The sequence below is a fragment of the Oncorhynchus nerka genome, linkage group LG7 (genome assembly GCF_034236695.1).
Source record: "Oncorhynchus nerka isolate Pitt River linkage group LG7, Oner_Uvic_2.0, whole genome shotgun sequence".
Lineage (NCBI taxonomy): Eukaryota > Metazoa > Chordata > Actinopteri > Salmoniformes > Salmonidae > Oncorhynchus > Oncorhynchus nerka.
Window position 1 is genome coordinate 9,588,169 of NC_088402.1, and position 14,644 is coordinate 9,602,812.

General features: G+C 43.7%; 1 protein-coding gene and 1 pseudogene across 1 annotated transcript in view; both read left to right on the plus strand.

Annotated features, from left to right (window-relative positions):
• The window catches only part of LOC115132667 (importin subunit alpha-7), a 38,423-nt gene extending 36,185 nt beyond the window's left edge, over positions 1-2,238 (plus strand). Inside the window, exon 12 of the mRNA XM_065020154.1 lies at positions 1,280-2,238. Within this exon, the coding sequence (XP_064876226.1) occupies positions 1,280-1,467 (188 nt within the window). The 3' untranslated portion in view covers positions 1,468-2,238. The remainder of the gene's footprint in view (positions 1-1,279) is intronic.
• Positions 2,239-11,098: 8,860 nt separating this feature from the next.
• LOC115131238 (alpha-taxilin-like) overlaps positions 11,099-14,644 on the plus strand; it is a 35,229-nt pseudogene continuing 31,683 nt past the window's right edge.

A 14,644-nucleotide genomic window follows, 5' to 3' on the forward strand; every position in this document is an offset into this window, starting at 1 on the left:
CTTCTGGAATGTTCTCCCATCTCCACAGAGGAACTATGGAGCTCTGTCAGTGATCGTCGGGTTCTTCACCTCCCTGACCAAGGCCCTTCTACCCTTATTGGTCAGTTTGGCCGGGAGGCCAGCTCTATGAAGAGTATTGGTGGCTTCCATTTAAGAATGTTGGAGGCCACTGTGTTCTTGGGGACCTTCGATGCTGCAGAAATGTTTTGGTACCCTTCCCCAGATCTGTGCCTCGACACAATCCTGTCTTGGAGCTCTACGGACAATTCCTTCAACCTCATGTCTTGGTTTTTGCTCTGACATGCACTGTCAACTGTGGGACCTTTATATAGACAGGTGTGTGCCTTTCCAAATCATGTCCAATCAATTGAATTTACCACAGGTGGACTCCAAGTTGTAGAAACATCTCAAGGATGATCAATGGAAACAGGATGAACCTGAACTCAATTTTCGACTCTCATAGCAAAGGGTCTGAATACTTATGGTATTTCTGGGGGGGGGGTTTAATCGAAAAACATGTGTTTCACTTTGTCATTATGGGGCGTTGTGTGTGGATTTATACAACATGTGGAAAAGGTCAAGGGGTCTGAATACTTTCTGAAATGTATAATACCAACAACTGCTACTGTTCTGAGGTACATGTACACAAACACATTCATACAGTATAGGCACGTGACTGACAGACAGACAGACAGACACATTCGTACAGTACACAAACGCACTACAGACTGACAGACAGACACGTTCGTACACAGACAGACAGACAGAGACAGACAGACACGTTCGTACCGTACACAAACACACTTCGACAGAGACAGACAGACAGACAGACACGTTCGTACAGTACACAAACGCACTTCGACAGAGACAGACTGACAGACAGACACGTTCGTACCGTACACAAACGCACTTCGACAGAGACAGACAGACACACGTTCGTACCGTACACAAACGCACTTCGACAGAGACAGACAGACAGACACGTTCGTACAGTACACAAACACACTTCGACAGAGACAGACAGACAGACACGTTCGTACAGTACACAAACACACTTCGACAGAGACAGACAGACAGACACGTTCGTACAGTACACAAACACACTTCGACAGAGACAGACAGACAGACAGACACGTTCGTACAGTACACAAACACACTTCGACAGAGACAGACAGACAGACAGACACGTTCGTACAGTACACAAACACACTTCCGCGTACATACAGTTGCATAATCTACCGCGGTGTATGAATAAATAAACTCTCCTCTCCATCTCCAGGTCTGGATAAGATCGAGTTCCTTCAGAGCCATGAGAACCAAGAGATCTACCAGAAGGCCTTTGATCTGATAGAGCACTACTTTGGAGTGGAGGAGGAGGACCAGAACCTGGCTCCTCCGGTGGACCAGGCCAATCAGCAGTTCCTCTTCCCCCAGCAGGAGGCACCCATGGAGGGCTTCCAGCTATAACGCCCTTCCTTCCCTTTGGTTCTTCCAAACATCACTCATTTACCCATGGATCCCATTGGAAGGCTTTCGGTTAACTTCTTCCCCCATATCCCCTACCAATGGAGGGTTTTGAGGTAAATTAGGGTCCCTGTGTCCCTCCCACCACCACCCATCCTATATGCCCCAGCCCGTGGCTAGCTCTGCTACCCCAAACCTCTCCTGTGCACTATCCTTTCTCCACTGTGACCTTCCAGGCTCAACCGTGGAAGATGGAACGTTGTCCTCTCCCTCCTATCCCATGGAAGGCTTCAACCAACCTATATTACCCAATCCCCGTGAGCGTGTCTCTACCTACCCAAACCGATCAGACACTTCTAACAGAACACCACGCCTCGGCCGAGGAGCCAATCGGAGAGCTGAACTCGCACCACATGACCTGATGATTTAAAACACAGCTCTTCCAGATCAGTGATCACACACCAGGGCCGTGATCACACACCAGGGCCGTGATCACACACCAGGGCCGTGATCACACACCAGGGCCGTGATCACACACCAGGGCAGGTTTGAAACGCGTAGATGCATTGAGAAATACCGCCAGTACTGTTGATAGTCCTGATTTTCTTCTGACAGTAGCAGTGGCTTGTTGTGGTTTTTACTGCTCCCTGTCAGCCCTTAGGGATGACCTTTAGGATGTGGGGGGTCAAATCTGACCTCGAGTGATGAGTGTTATTTCACTTATTTATCCTTTCCCCTCATTTAGCTTTTGTAAGCCCTGTCGTCGTCGTCGCCCCCCCGGCCTGTTCTGAAGCACATCTCCGTGTACCACCTGAAGACTAGTGTCCCCAGACTGAAGGCTTCCTTACTGTTAGCAATAGAACTCAGAGGCCAAACCCTCATTCACATTGGTTTCTGTCTGATCAGACATACAGGGTTCCACTAAAACAATTCTGGGGATTCTTAGTAATTCTAGAATTCTGGTTTGGAGTGTTGACCCAAGGTTCTCTCCTTCTAGAACTGACGGTCCTTTCTCTACTATTTAATTTCTTACAACTTTTAGCAACTTTTTTTTGTTTGCATCAGATCATTTCTTGGACCTGGGGAGGGATGACGAGGGTGGAGCAAAATGTTGGGGTCTAAATCGTAAAACCAGGAAAACCTCTGGGCGTGGAGTGGGATGGGGATGGGGATTTAAGGTGAGGGAGGGGGGGGTCCATATTGAATCGTATAACAGTTAAAATACCTAGGTTGCTAGCTTGATCTGAAGTTGATATAGCTAGAGATATAATGTTCGTTGTGTGCTGTGTTCTTAATAACGATAGATTTGAATTATGACGTGATTCTAGCTATTAAAATGGCAGACCGCTGGGGGGCTACACTAACTTGAGATAAAAACATGTAACTCAGCTTCACGAAATTCAGGCATCAAAGCCAGATTCACTGTGATATCCTATTTACTCACCTGCATGTAAGGTTGGGGGGTTTTGGGCCCGGGATGTGTTCTGAATGGCACGCTAAGCCCTATGGGCCCTGGTCTAAAGTAGTGTACTATATAGGGATTAGGGCCCTGGTCTAAAGTAGTGTACTATATAGGGCCCTGGTCTAAAGTAGTGTACTATATAGGGATTAGGGCCCTGGTCTAAAGTAGTGTACTATATAGGGATTAGGGCCCTGGTCTAAAGTAGTGTACTATATAGGGATTAGGGCCCTGGTCTAAAGTAGTGTACTATATAGGGAATAGTGCCCTGGTCTAAAGTAGTGTACTATATAGGGAATAGTGCCCTGGTCTAAAGTAGTGTACTATATAGGGATTAGGGCCCTGGTCTAAAGTAGTGTACTATATAGGGCCCTGGTCTAAAATAGTGTACTATATAGGGATTAGGGCCCTGGTCTAAAGTAGTGTACTATATAGGGCCCTGGTCTAAAGTAGTGTACTATATAGGGCCCTGGTCTAAAATAGTGTACTATATAGGGATTAGGGCCCTGGTCTAAAGTAGTGTACTATATAGGGATTAGGGCCCTGGTCTAAAGTAGTGTACTATATAGGGAATAGGGTGTCATTTGGAACAGAGCTCCAGTGTAAATAGATATGTTTGTGCTGGCTGAGTTGCATTGGGCCCTGTGATTTGGTGTGTGTGTCCTCCCCGGTGTGTATGTATGCTAGGGTTTGCATGGTGTTCCTATTGCCCTACCTACAGTCACGCAGTATCCTTTTGCCAAACACCTGGAATTATTGTTGGGAGAGGGAGTGAGAGAGTCAGGGTGTGAGAGTGCCATAATATAAGTCTTAGAAAATTGAACCAAGATATTATTTTTAAGCAATAAGGTCCGAGGGGGTTGTGGTATATGGCCAATATACCACGGTTAAGGGCTTTTCTTAGGCACGACGCAACTTGGAGTATATTGCCCATATACCACAAACTCCCAAGGAGCCTTATTGCTATTATAAACTAGGTGGTTCGAGCCCTGAATGCTGATTGACCCGACCATATGTGGTATATCAGACCGTATAAAACGGTTATGACAACATGTATTTTTACTGCTCTAATTACATTGGGTAACCAGTTTATAATAGAGCCCGAGGTGTGGTGTATATGGCCAATATACCACGGCTAAGGGCTGTGTCCAGGCACTCAGCGTTGCATCGTACAGGGTATCATTGTGATGGCGAATACGTACTGGGTATTGATATCTATTATTCACTGTCACATTAGAAAAGTGTACAGCTCCCCTTATTCTTCTCATAGGGTGCATTTTAAATGACACTTTGTTCCTCTTAGTGCACTCGTTTCGCCACCTAGGGAGTCTCTGGCCAGAGGTAGAGGCCACTCGTTTTGCCACCTAGGGAGTCTCTGGCCAGAGGTAGAGGCCACTCGTTTCGCCACCTAGGGAGTCTCTGGCCAGAGGTAGAGGCCACTCGTTTCGCCACCTAGGGAGTCTCTGGCCAGAGGTAGAGGCCACTCGTTTCGCCACCTAGGAGTCTCTGGCCAGAGGTAGAGGCCACTCGTTTCGCCACCTAGGGAGTCTCTGGCCAGAGGTAGAGGCCACTCGTTTCGCCACCTAGGGAGTCTCTGGCCAGAGGTAGAGGCCACTCGTTTCGCCACCTAGGGAGTCTCTGGCCAGAGGTAGAGGCCACTCGTTTCGCCACCTAGGGAGTCTCTGGCCAAAGGTAGAGGCCACTCGTTTTGACAGGAGCCACCTAGGGAGTCTCTGGCCAGAGGTAGAGGCCACTCGTTTCGCCACCTAGGGAGTCTCTGGCCAGAGGTAGAGGCCACTCGTTTTGACAGGAGCCACCTAGGGAGTCTCTGGTCAGAGGTAAAGGCCACTCGTTTTGACAGGAGCCACCTAGGGAGTCTCTGGTCAGAGGTAGAGGCCACTCGTTTTGACAGGAGCCACCTAGGGAGTCTCTGGTCAGAGGTAGTGGCCACTCGTTTTGACAGGAGCCACCTAGGGAGTCTCTGGTCAGAGGTAAAGGCCACTCGTTTTGACAGGAGCCACCTAGGGAGTCTCTGGTCAGAGGTAGAGGCCACTCGTTTTGACAGGAGCCACCTAGGGAGTCTCTGGTCAGAGGTAAAGGCCACTCGTTTTGACAGGAGCCACCTAGGGAGTCTCTGGCCAGAGGTAGAGGCCACTCGTTTCGCCACCTAGGGAGTCTCTGGTCAGAGGTAGAGGCCACTCGTTTTGACAGGAGCCACCTAGGGAGTCTCTGGTCAGAGGTAAAGGCCACTCGTTTTGACAGGAGCCACCTAGGGAGTCTCTGGTCAGAGGTAAAGGCCACTCGTTTTGACAGGAGCCACCTAGGGAGTCTCTGGTCAGAGGTAGAGGCCACTCGTTTTGACAGGAGCCACCTAGGGAGTCTCTGGTCAGAGGTAAAGGCCACTCGTTTTGACAGGAGCCACCTAGGGAGTCTCTGGTCAGAGGTAGAGGCCACTCGTTTTGACAGGAGCCACCTAGGGAGTCTCTGGCCAGAGGTAAAGCACTATATCAGACAAGGTGTCATGCATCTATCGACAACCAGGGTTTGGCAAGGGATAAGTGTTTTTATTTTATTTAGACCGTGACGAACCTAACCGCAACAGAAATTAAGTTAAGATGTATTTGCACAGACACTTCATGCACACTGCACACGGCTCACACGGATGAGTGCTACACAAGGAGAATCAACTTCCACTATCCACCTTGTTGAAGGAACGTTATTGCATGTTTTCTTTCTGTGCTATATTGGGTTTTCAATGCGGTATGTTCACTCAATGTTTTGCCACTTCCTTATCGGCACTATTGAGATTGTGCTTCGATTTTTATTTTTAAGAATGCACCTACCCACAATGCATCACATTCACAGCATCCTTTAAAATCTCTCAAAAAAAAATTTTTTTTTTTTTTTTTTTTGAAAATTACATTTTTAGTTTTGACATTTTTTTTCTTGAGGAAGTGCAGGGGTGTGTACTGTCTGGTAATATGCTCAGTTGAAAAATATACAGGATAAAAACATTATAGTGATTTCATGTGGAGAGTTGGAAAATAAACACACATTCGTTAGATTAGCATTGAAATCGTGACCGTCAACTGGATGGAAAAACGTTTCAAATTCATAGAATGAAAATGTAAAAGTTGTTTGCTGAGCAGTTAGCTGAAATCCATGCTTTATTTCCCACTTTGTTGGTGAACTGCTTACATTCACTTTGTCATTTTCTAATTGGTTTATTTTTATTCAAATGCTTCCACATGTCAATTATTACGTTGTCTCATAACCTTTTTTTGTTATCTTCAACCTAGGTATTATGGAAGCTTTTTCTCCTTTCTGCTACATGACTGAAAAGATGGTTCGATTGATATGCCCTTAAGACACAGAGCTAGGATCAGCTTGACCTCCCTTAAATTTTAATGGGGCAAAACTGATCATAGATCAGTCTCTGGGTTGAGTGGAGCCTAAACAGTTTAGTGGTGACAGTTTGACTGACCGGCACTGTGTGAGGAAGCGATAGATGTCCTCATCAGTCACAGCTTGTTCTGTGGATCCACTGTTTCCCCTGGTTGAGCAGAACCAAACTGGTTTGAGGTAAACAAAATCAGAATTTACAGAGCTGTTTTTATTTCAAACTTAATGCCTAAACTTTCATTTTGGAAGGGCATCTGTAACTCATCTTTAAAAAAAAATATATATATATTTGACTTGATATGCTAGCTATGAGGACCCTAGTCATTGCACATGTTTATATAGAAAGTCATCCCCTATGGTTATATTGTCCTTCCTGACGTGATGTCTCGGCAGGTTGACCCTGTGAGGATGCGGGCCATGACTTTGTACAATGTCATAGCTTGTTATTATGTTCAATCTGCAAAATGGTGATTTTTCTTCATGGTCTACAAAATGGTGATTTTTCTTCATGGTCTACAAAATGGTGATTTTTCTTCATGGTCTACAAAATGGTGATTTTTCTTCATGGTCTACAAAATGGTGATTTTTTTTTCATGGTCCGCAATGGTTTTGGACTCGTTGCACTTTGGTTGACATGCAAAATGTTTTGACGGTTGGTGAGAGACTAAGCTTGTCATTGATCTAACGTGGACAGTAAAGTAACAGTAATAAGGCTATTATAGGAGTCTATGCACTTTGGTCCTCTAAAGGGAAATGGTTGTCCACAGAACAAGTGTTCCAAACGGACATTTTGAGACTAAATAAATCTGGGAAAACATGAAAAAAAATTGCTAAAGAACTTTTGACTCAACATCACTAACAAGTGGGAGGAGCGTTTATAAAATCAGAAGTGGGAGGAGCGTTTATAAAATCAGAAGTGGGAGGAGCGTTTATAAAATCAGAAGTGGGAGGAGCGTTTATAAAATCAGAAGTGGGAGGAGCGTTTATAAAATCAGAAGTGGGAGGAGCATTTATAAAATCAGAAGTGGGAGGAGCATTTATAAAATCAGAAGTGGGAGGAGCATTTATAAAATCAGAAGTGGGAGGAGCATTTATAAAATCAGAAGTGGGAGGAGCATTTATAAAATCAGAAGTGGGAGGAGCGTTTATAAAATCAGAAGTCCTCTCCTTGTTTTTTTTTTTCTCTCGGCTTCTGCGTGCAGTCTACCAACAGACTTCCAGAAAAGTAAAATAAAAATAAAAACACAAAATAAACAAATATATTTATATTTATGAAGAAAAACAAAAGTGCCAATCCTGACCAACTAAAGACTTGAGGGTGATTTACATAACTTTTGACTTGATTCATTTAATTTTCTTAATATTTCCTTGAATGTGCACACGTTTTGTGCAAAAACATTGCTGCTGTATTTTCTATTATAGTTCCATGATGTGGTTTCTCTGAAAGTGGCATTCTCTACTGCTTTTGCACTGTGGGATTGGGTCAGAACAGTCATTTTAAATCGGCAAAAAAAAAAAAACGAATTTATTCCATCATGCTGATCCGTCTAACAAAATATTGATGCTCTCTTTCTTTTCTTTTTTGTACAGTGTAATGCATTGTTGATTTCACTGTGCAGACCTCACACTGCAGCTGGGGGACAGACAGCCTAGACGTTCGTTAGAAAGATGCAGGGCCATCAAGTGTAATTTTAGCCTGAGGCAAAGACTGCACTGCACATTATTAGGGCCCTGAGTTTTTCCTAGTCAGGTCACATGGTCTGGAAAAGCTCCCGGCCCTGTTTATCAGGTCAGTTATCGTATCAGGCCAATACAGGGCCACGTTCAGTAGCCAAACGTTGCAAATGGAGAGCCAACGTTGTTGCATATTTAACATGCCATGTGAACGTTTGAAAATGTTGCGTTCCTGCTGAACGTGTCCCGGGGTTTCTTCACCTAAACTACCATGTTTGCACATAATGAGGCAAACCCATCTTATCACAAAGAACTAAACAGCCAATTCAAAATGGACACTACTCACTGAAGTTTTTTAAATAAAATAAATAAATAACATTATTTTTTTCTTTCTTGATTTTGAGCAGCTATACCATTATATGGATGGTTCTAGAATGTTTCAGTGGCATAATCTTATTGGCTGTCCAGACCCAGTCAATCAACCAAAACAACCAATCACTTGTCCTGAGACTTCTCTCAGCTATTTCTTGATTTAGCACAAGGACTCAGAGACACTTCTCTTGAGATGGGAAGCTAAATGGAAGCTACGTTATTGGCTGAGAATTAACAACCTAACAAGTAATGCAATAAATATTCTCCAAATTCGGCCATCCCAAGAGGTTTAGTCTGCGTTCCGAAGTGCACCCTATTCCCTATTTAACGAACAACTTTTGACCAGGAGTCCATGGAGTGGCAGGGTAGCCTAGTGGTTAGAGTGTTGGACTAGTAACCGAAAGGTTGCAAGTTCGAATCCCCGAGCTGACAAGGTACAAATCTGTCATTCTGCCCCTGAACAGGCAGTTAACCCACTGTTCCTAGGCAGTCATTGAAAATAAGAATTTGTTCTTAACTGACTTGCCTAGTAAAATAAAGGTAAAAAAAAAAAAAAAAAAGTTCTGGTCAAAAATAGTGCACAATATACCCCCACAGTGGAGTTGTAATAATACCCATAATACCTAGTGGTCAAACGGAAATAATTCTAATTGTGTTTTTTCCAACCATTTGATTTTTCCCCATAGGCGATTTTTAGAAACACTTTAAAATAAGGGCTGTGTTTTGTGTAGGCTTTACCCCGGGGTGACATGTCGATAACCGTGTAGATCTCTCTAGGACAAGGTGACTCAATATTATTCGGCTCTCTTTTTTTTACTCGCAGAATTGAAAATACTTAAAAGTAGACGACATGCAAGACTACAAATCCCTGCATGCTTCTCCATGTCATCTCTAGCTGACATCTTTGCTAACAGGTATTGTGTCAATTTAAAACGTGCACAAGACAGTTCACAGAATTGTACATGTTTTTAATTAAAGAAATGTAGCTAATTTATTCATGAATCCATTTAGCTAGCATTAGATAATTAATCCATAGATTCTTACCTTTGCCTCGATACGTCAGTCATCATGGTATGTGTAGTTCTTTATGATAGCCACATTAGCAGCTAATTAGCATTTCGTTTTGGTGGGGGGAGTACAGGCAAACATATTAAGTCACCTTGTCCGGTTGAGATTTGAGCGGTTATCAAAACATCACGCCAGGGTAGGCTTACCCTGGCGTGACTCCCACTGAGACGACTGCAGGGATTCGGGTCACGGCCAGGGTAAGCCTACACGGAACACAGCCCATGTTTTAGGTGTTCCTAAAAATAAAATAAAACTGGGAAATATGGATGATGGGAAAACAATTGGTGCCATTTTCCTGTTTGACCACTATGTTTTATAGGCATTATGACTCATACTGTGGTACATTTTATAGAGGGAATAGTGGCATTTTGGGAGGGTGCTTAATACTTATTTTTCAGGTGTTTGCCCTCTTCAAGAGGGCAATTAACAGAGATGACTGGTCAACAGTTTCCTAGAACAAATTTGGGATGCAGGAATGTGAAATTTACATTAAAAAATGATAATCAAGTGTCCAAGTGGAACTGTGTATGATTTATAATTTGGGGGGTGCTTATATTTTGTTCTCTTACACACAAGTGTGTAATGGAAATATATATATATATTTTTTGTTTGTTGCATATCTGACTCCCACTGAGACGACTGCAGGGATTCGGGTCACGGCCAGGGTCGCTATTGTACAGTGCCCCTGGAAATATGTACATTAGCTGGAGGAATCATCCATATTTTTTAATTACTGCTGAAATCCGTTTTAAGGCATAGTAAAGGGATAGGAGTTTTTCCCCTGACCAAATGACAAGGAGAAACTACTGTGTCCCAAATGGGCACTTATATACCCTATATAGTGCACTACTTTTGACCAGAGACCTATTAGGTCCTGGTTAAAAATGGCGAACCACATAGGGAATGGGGTGCCATTTGCTCTAGTGTCTGTTTCCCTGTCAGGCCCTTTGGTCAGGAACAACTCCTAGGCATGGATTTGAAAAATATATATAATTAAGATACATTTTGAAATGGGATTTTTTTTTTTTTGTCTTCTGGCCTAGATTGTGTAAATGTGTATAACTGAGACAAGGGTGTCTGAAAATCCCAAGCCACGCCTTAGTGCTTGGCTTTGTCAAATAAATGATGCTATCTAGGCTATAATTGTTTACAATGCTACGTGTTTATAAAGTGTTTTTTCATATGTCATAACTGACCAGTCCTGATGTATTCTCTGGTCCTCTCATTTCGCTCTCTTTCAATGTATTTATTTACAAAACAAATATTATTTTCTTTTTTTGCTTATGAAACCCATATTATACTGTGACTTGACATTACCGACGGTATGAATGAGTGACTGATACACTTCAACTGAACATGACACACAAACATGAACACAGAAACAAAACAAACAAAAAACAAATGCATTAACAAATATTAGAAATGTATTAAAAAATTGTCCAGTGGAAACTGTACAAAACAAATCCCCGAGAAATAAAATGTTGCAACCCTTTTTCTCCTGTTTTTCCAATTCTTTAACAAGTTTTGAATGACTAAAATATACGAAAACGTAAACGTACTTTTGCTGCCGCATGTGTAAGATGTAGAATCGTTGAATGAACGTTTTTGTAGTTCTGAGTTGAGGGTTTGAACTACATTTTCCACAAGATTGTCAGTTACGCACTTCCGTGGTTCATTGCGTATTTCCTGTATCAGTTGGCAGGAGGAAAGGCAGCTGGCAACGCCAGAGTGTGTTTATTGAGTTGAATCAAGAAGGTAATCAGTCATTTTTATGTTCTAATAAAGTACCTAAATCTTTTTACAAGTATGTATAATGACTGTTTCGATATGTTGAAGTGTGGTCTTTTTTTGGGTGTTCCGTAGCGTAGAGCTAAGATAGCATTTAGCTTTCTAAGTTAGCTTGCTAACTAACGTTATCTCAACGTTACGAATGTCTGTTTAAAGTGAAACCTAGTTATGTATTTGGTTGCTAAGAGAAGAGGTCTTGTTTCACTTGCTAGACAAAGATTATTAAGTAGACAATATGTCAACTATTCGTGTAGTTAGCTACACTTTGGCCGAGTTGCAATTTCACTTCGTTAGCATACCACATATGTATTTATTCGTTGCTTTGCTTGCTAGCTATTGTTCGCCATTTCAGATACATGTAATATTGCTTATGTCAAATGTTTCAACACATTTTCTGGTAAGGTGCACGGTCTTGATTTCTGGTGACCAACTAAACTCCACTCCTTGGTGAATGACTGAGTTCACCAATACAGTTGAGTTTAGTCCGCTAACTAATAGGTTTAGACCATACTATAACACATCCCCGTTGACGTTTGGCAGTTTAATTTATTGCTTTTCTCAAGCACGGGTACGTGTTATGATCGTTAGCCAACACTTGCGTATTCGGTTCTGTAACTCACGCCACAGTTTGACTTTTCCCCTATACAAACACAGTACTCGATGAACAATTTGGATATCTGTTTCGGGCGTTTCATCATGAAGAAACAGGACACACAAGAGTCGTCCACGCAGGGCAGTGATGCAGCACCTGGCACGGGAGAGATTGAGGCAAGCAAGGTTACAGAGACCAGTAGCCCAAAAGAGCAAGAGCAGGACATGCCTTCACGAGCTGATGGGGCTGAAAGCTCAGGTAAAGTTAGCGCTGTGTGTCATAGTTCCATCACATCAGTGGCAACCAAATGACCACGTTCATGTGCTAGTCTTGTCAGAACAAGGTAACTCTGGGATATTTTTTTGACCTGCTAACTGGTTGAACGCGGCATGTGTATAACTACAACCAGTAGGCAAGTCTGAAATGTCAAGAGTTCCAACTAGCATGTTGAACGCGGCATAATGGCACTAGTCAAATGCAGTCATTTTACAGTGGATTTCTTGAGACTGGGCTGGCTCTTTTTCTCTCTCTAGCGTTGAATAGATATCACTGCTCCTATCCACAAAGTCAAGTCTGGTACTATTCAAATAATGAGCATACCTCCTCCAGCTCTCAACTCAGCTGGGAACCTCCAACAACACTCTATGACAGTGAATTTCTACGTCCACATAGGCAGGACCGTTCCGAACGCAAGGTATCACAACTATGGCAGCAACATAGCTATACATTGTGACATTGATATGTGAAGGCTTCCATACAGCCGGTACACCCTAGCTAGTGTAAAGCACATTTTTCAACAAACCTTTACATGGCAATTACTACTGAGGTGAATGAAATGGTAAGGGGATGCCGTACCGGGGAAAAACGTGAGCCTATCGCAAAAATTAAAGCATCATTACTGGCTGTAAGTCGTGAATGGACTTGAAAACACATGGAAATATGTTCCCTAATGCGAAGTGGATTCGACGATAACAGTTCCATTTCGCCACAGCGTAGATGTGTGTTTGAGACGCGTGCGGACAGCAGTGGACTCTTCAATTCTGTGGGGCCTATTTGACAGTCACTGAATGTCATTCATTCGTCAATGGAGTGCAGTTCTATGGATACAGGATGAATGTGTGCAGGTAGCCAGGCTGAGAAAATGTCTATGGATACAGGATGAATGTGTGCAGGTAGCCAGGCTGAGAAAATGTCTATGGATACAGGATGAATGTGTGCAGGTAGCCAGGCTGAGAAAATGTCTATGGATACAGGATGAATGTGTGCAGGTAGACAGGCTGAGAAAATGTCTAGCTAGTTGTGTTTCATGGCACGATAAAATGTATATATTTTAAAAGTTAAATGACACATCTTTACTATTAGACCAACTGAGTTCCTTTTTAAATGATTAGGGATTATATATGGAATTATATGATTAGGCCCATAAGTGTGTGTAGTTTGCAGTGTAGCTTTGTGGGTTCTTTCTTTGATTGATCTTTGAGTGTTTGTTTGCTTTGTTATTATAATTCATTTTTATGTCCCGCTTGTTCTTACATACTTCAAAGTCCAATAAGTCATTGTTATTGCTGAATTTCATGTTAAAATATATATATATATATTTATCTTTCTCTCCGTCCCCTGTCTAGTGGCTGCCGTTTCCAACACAGCAGAGTCTGTAGCCATCGCCACGGTCCCACCTGTAGCAGACCCTGTACCAGTCTCCACTGTAGCAGACCCTTTACCAGTCTCCACTGTAGCAGACCCTGTACCAGTCTCCACTGTAGCAGACCCTGTACCAGTCTCCACTGTAGCAGACCCTGTACCAGTCTCCACTGTAGCAGACCCTGTACCAGTCTCCACTGTAGCAGACCCTGTACCAGTTTCCACTGTATCAGACCCCGTACCAGTCTCCACTGTAGCAGACCCTGTACCAGTCTCCACTGTAGCAGACCCTGTACCAGTCTCCACTATAGAGGAGGGAGTTTCGTCTCAGTGTGACATGGCTGAGGAGCTGAGCCGCCAGCTGGAGGACATCCTCAACACCTACTGCCTGGAGGACAACGGGGAGGACGGGGTTAACCTGCCCAACGGCCAATCATACTGCCCCGTGCTCAACGGCCTGGCCAATGAGAAGGAGTTGGATGCCAAGCCGGAGGAGGTCAAAGTGAACGCCGGCGGAGTGGAGAAAGTGAAGATTCAAGAGAATAAGAAGGTGAAGGGGCTGGGTAAGGACTGGTTCTGTTAATCTGGCTGAAATCAACCCCTGGGCCGTATTCCTAGATGCTTGTCGTTGATCTGAAATGATTGGCTGGGTGTAGGTCAGTCGCCTCCAATCCTGGAGACCGATATGGTCTTCCGGACCAGGATTGGTCACTAATATCTAGCTGTCATCCATCAGATTATTTTAGTCTTATATGTGGTGGCTAGGGGTTTAGGGCTGGATAGCTTCCCCTTGTGTGTTGTAGGGTCCCTGTTGTGATGAGGTGGTGTTGCGCTGAATATGTCCCCCCCTGTGTTGTGCTGAATGTGTTCCCTCTCCTGTGTTGCGCTGAATGTGTTCCCTCTCCTGTGTTGTGCTGAATATGTCCCCCCCTGTGTTGTGCTGAATGTGTTCCCTCTCCTGTGTTGCGCTGAATGTGTTCCCTCTCCTGTGTTGTGCTGAATATGTCCCCCCCTGTGTTGTGCTGAATGTGTTCCCTCTCCTGTGTTGCGCTGAATGTGTTCCCTCTCCTGTGTTGCGCTGAATGTGTTCCCTCTCCTGTGTTGCGCTGAATGTGTTCCCTCTCCTGTGTTGCGCTGAATGTGTTCCCTCTCCTGTGTTGCGCTGAATGTGTTCCCTCTCCTGT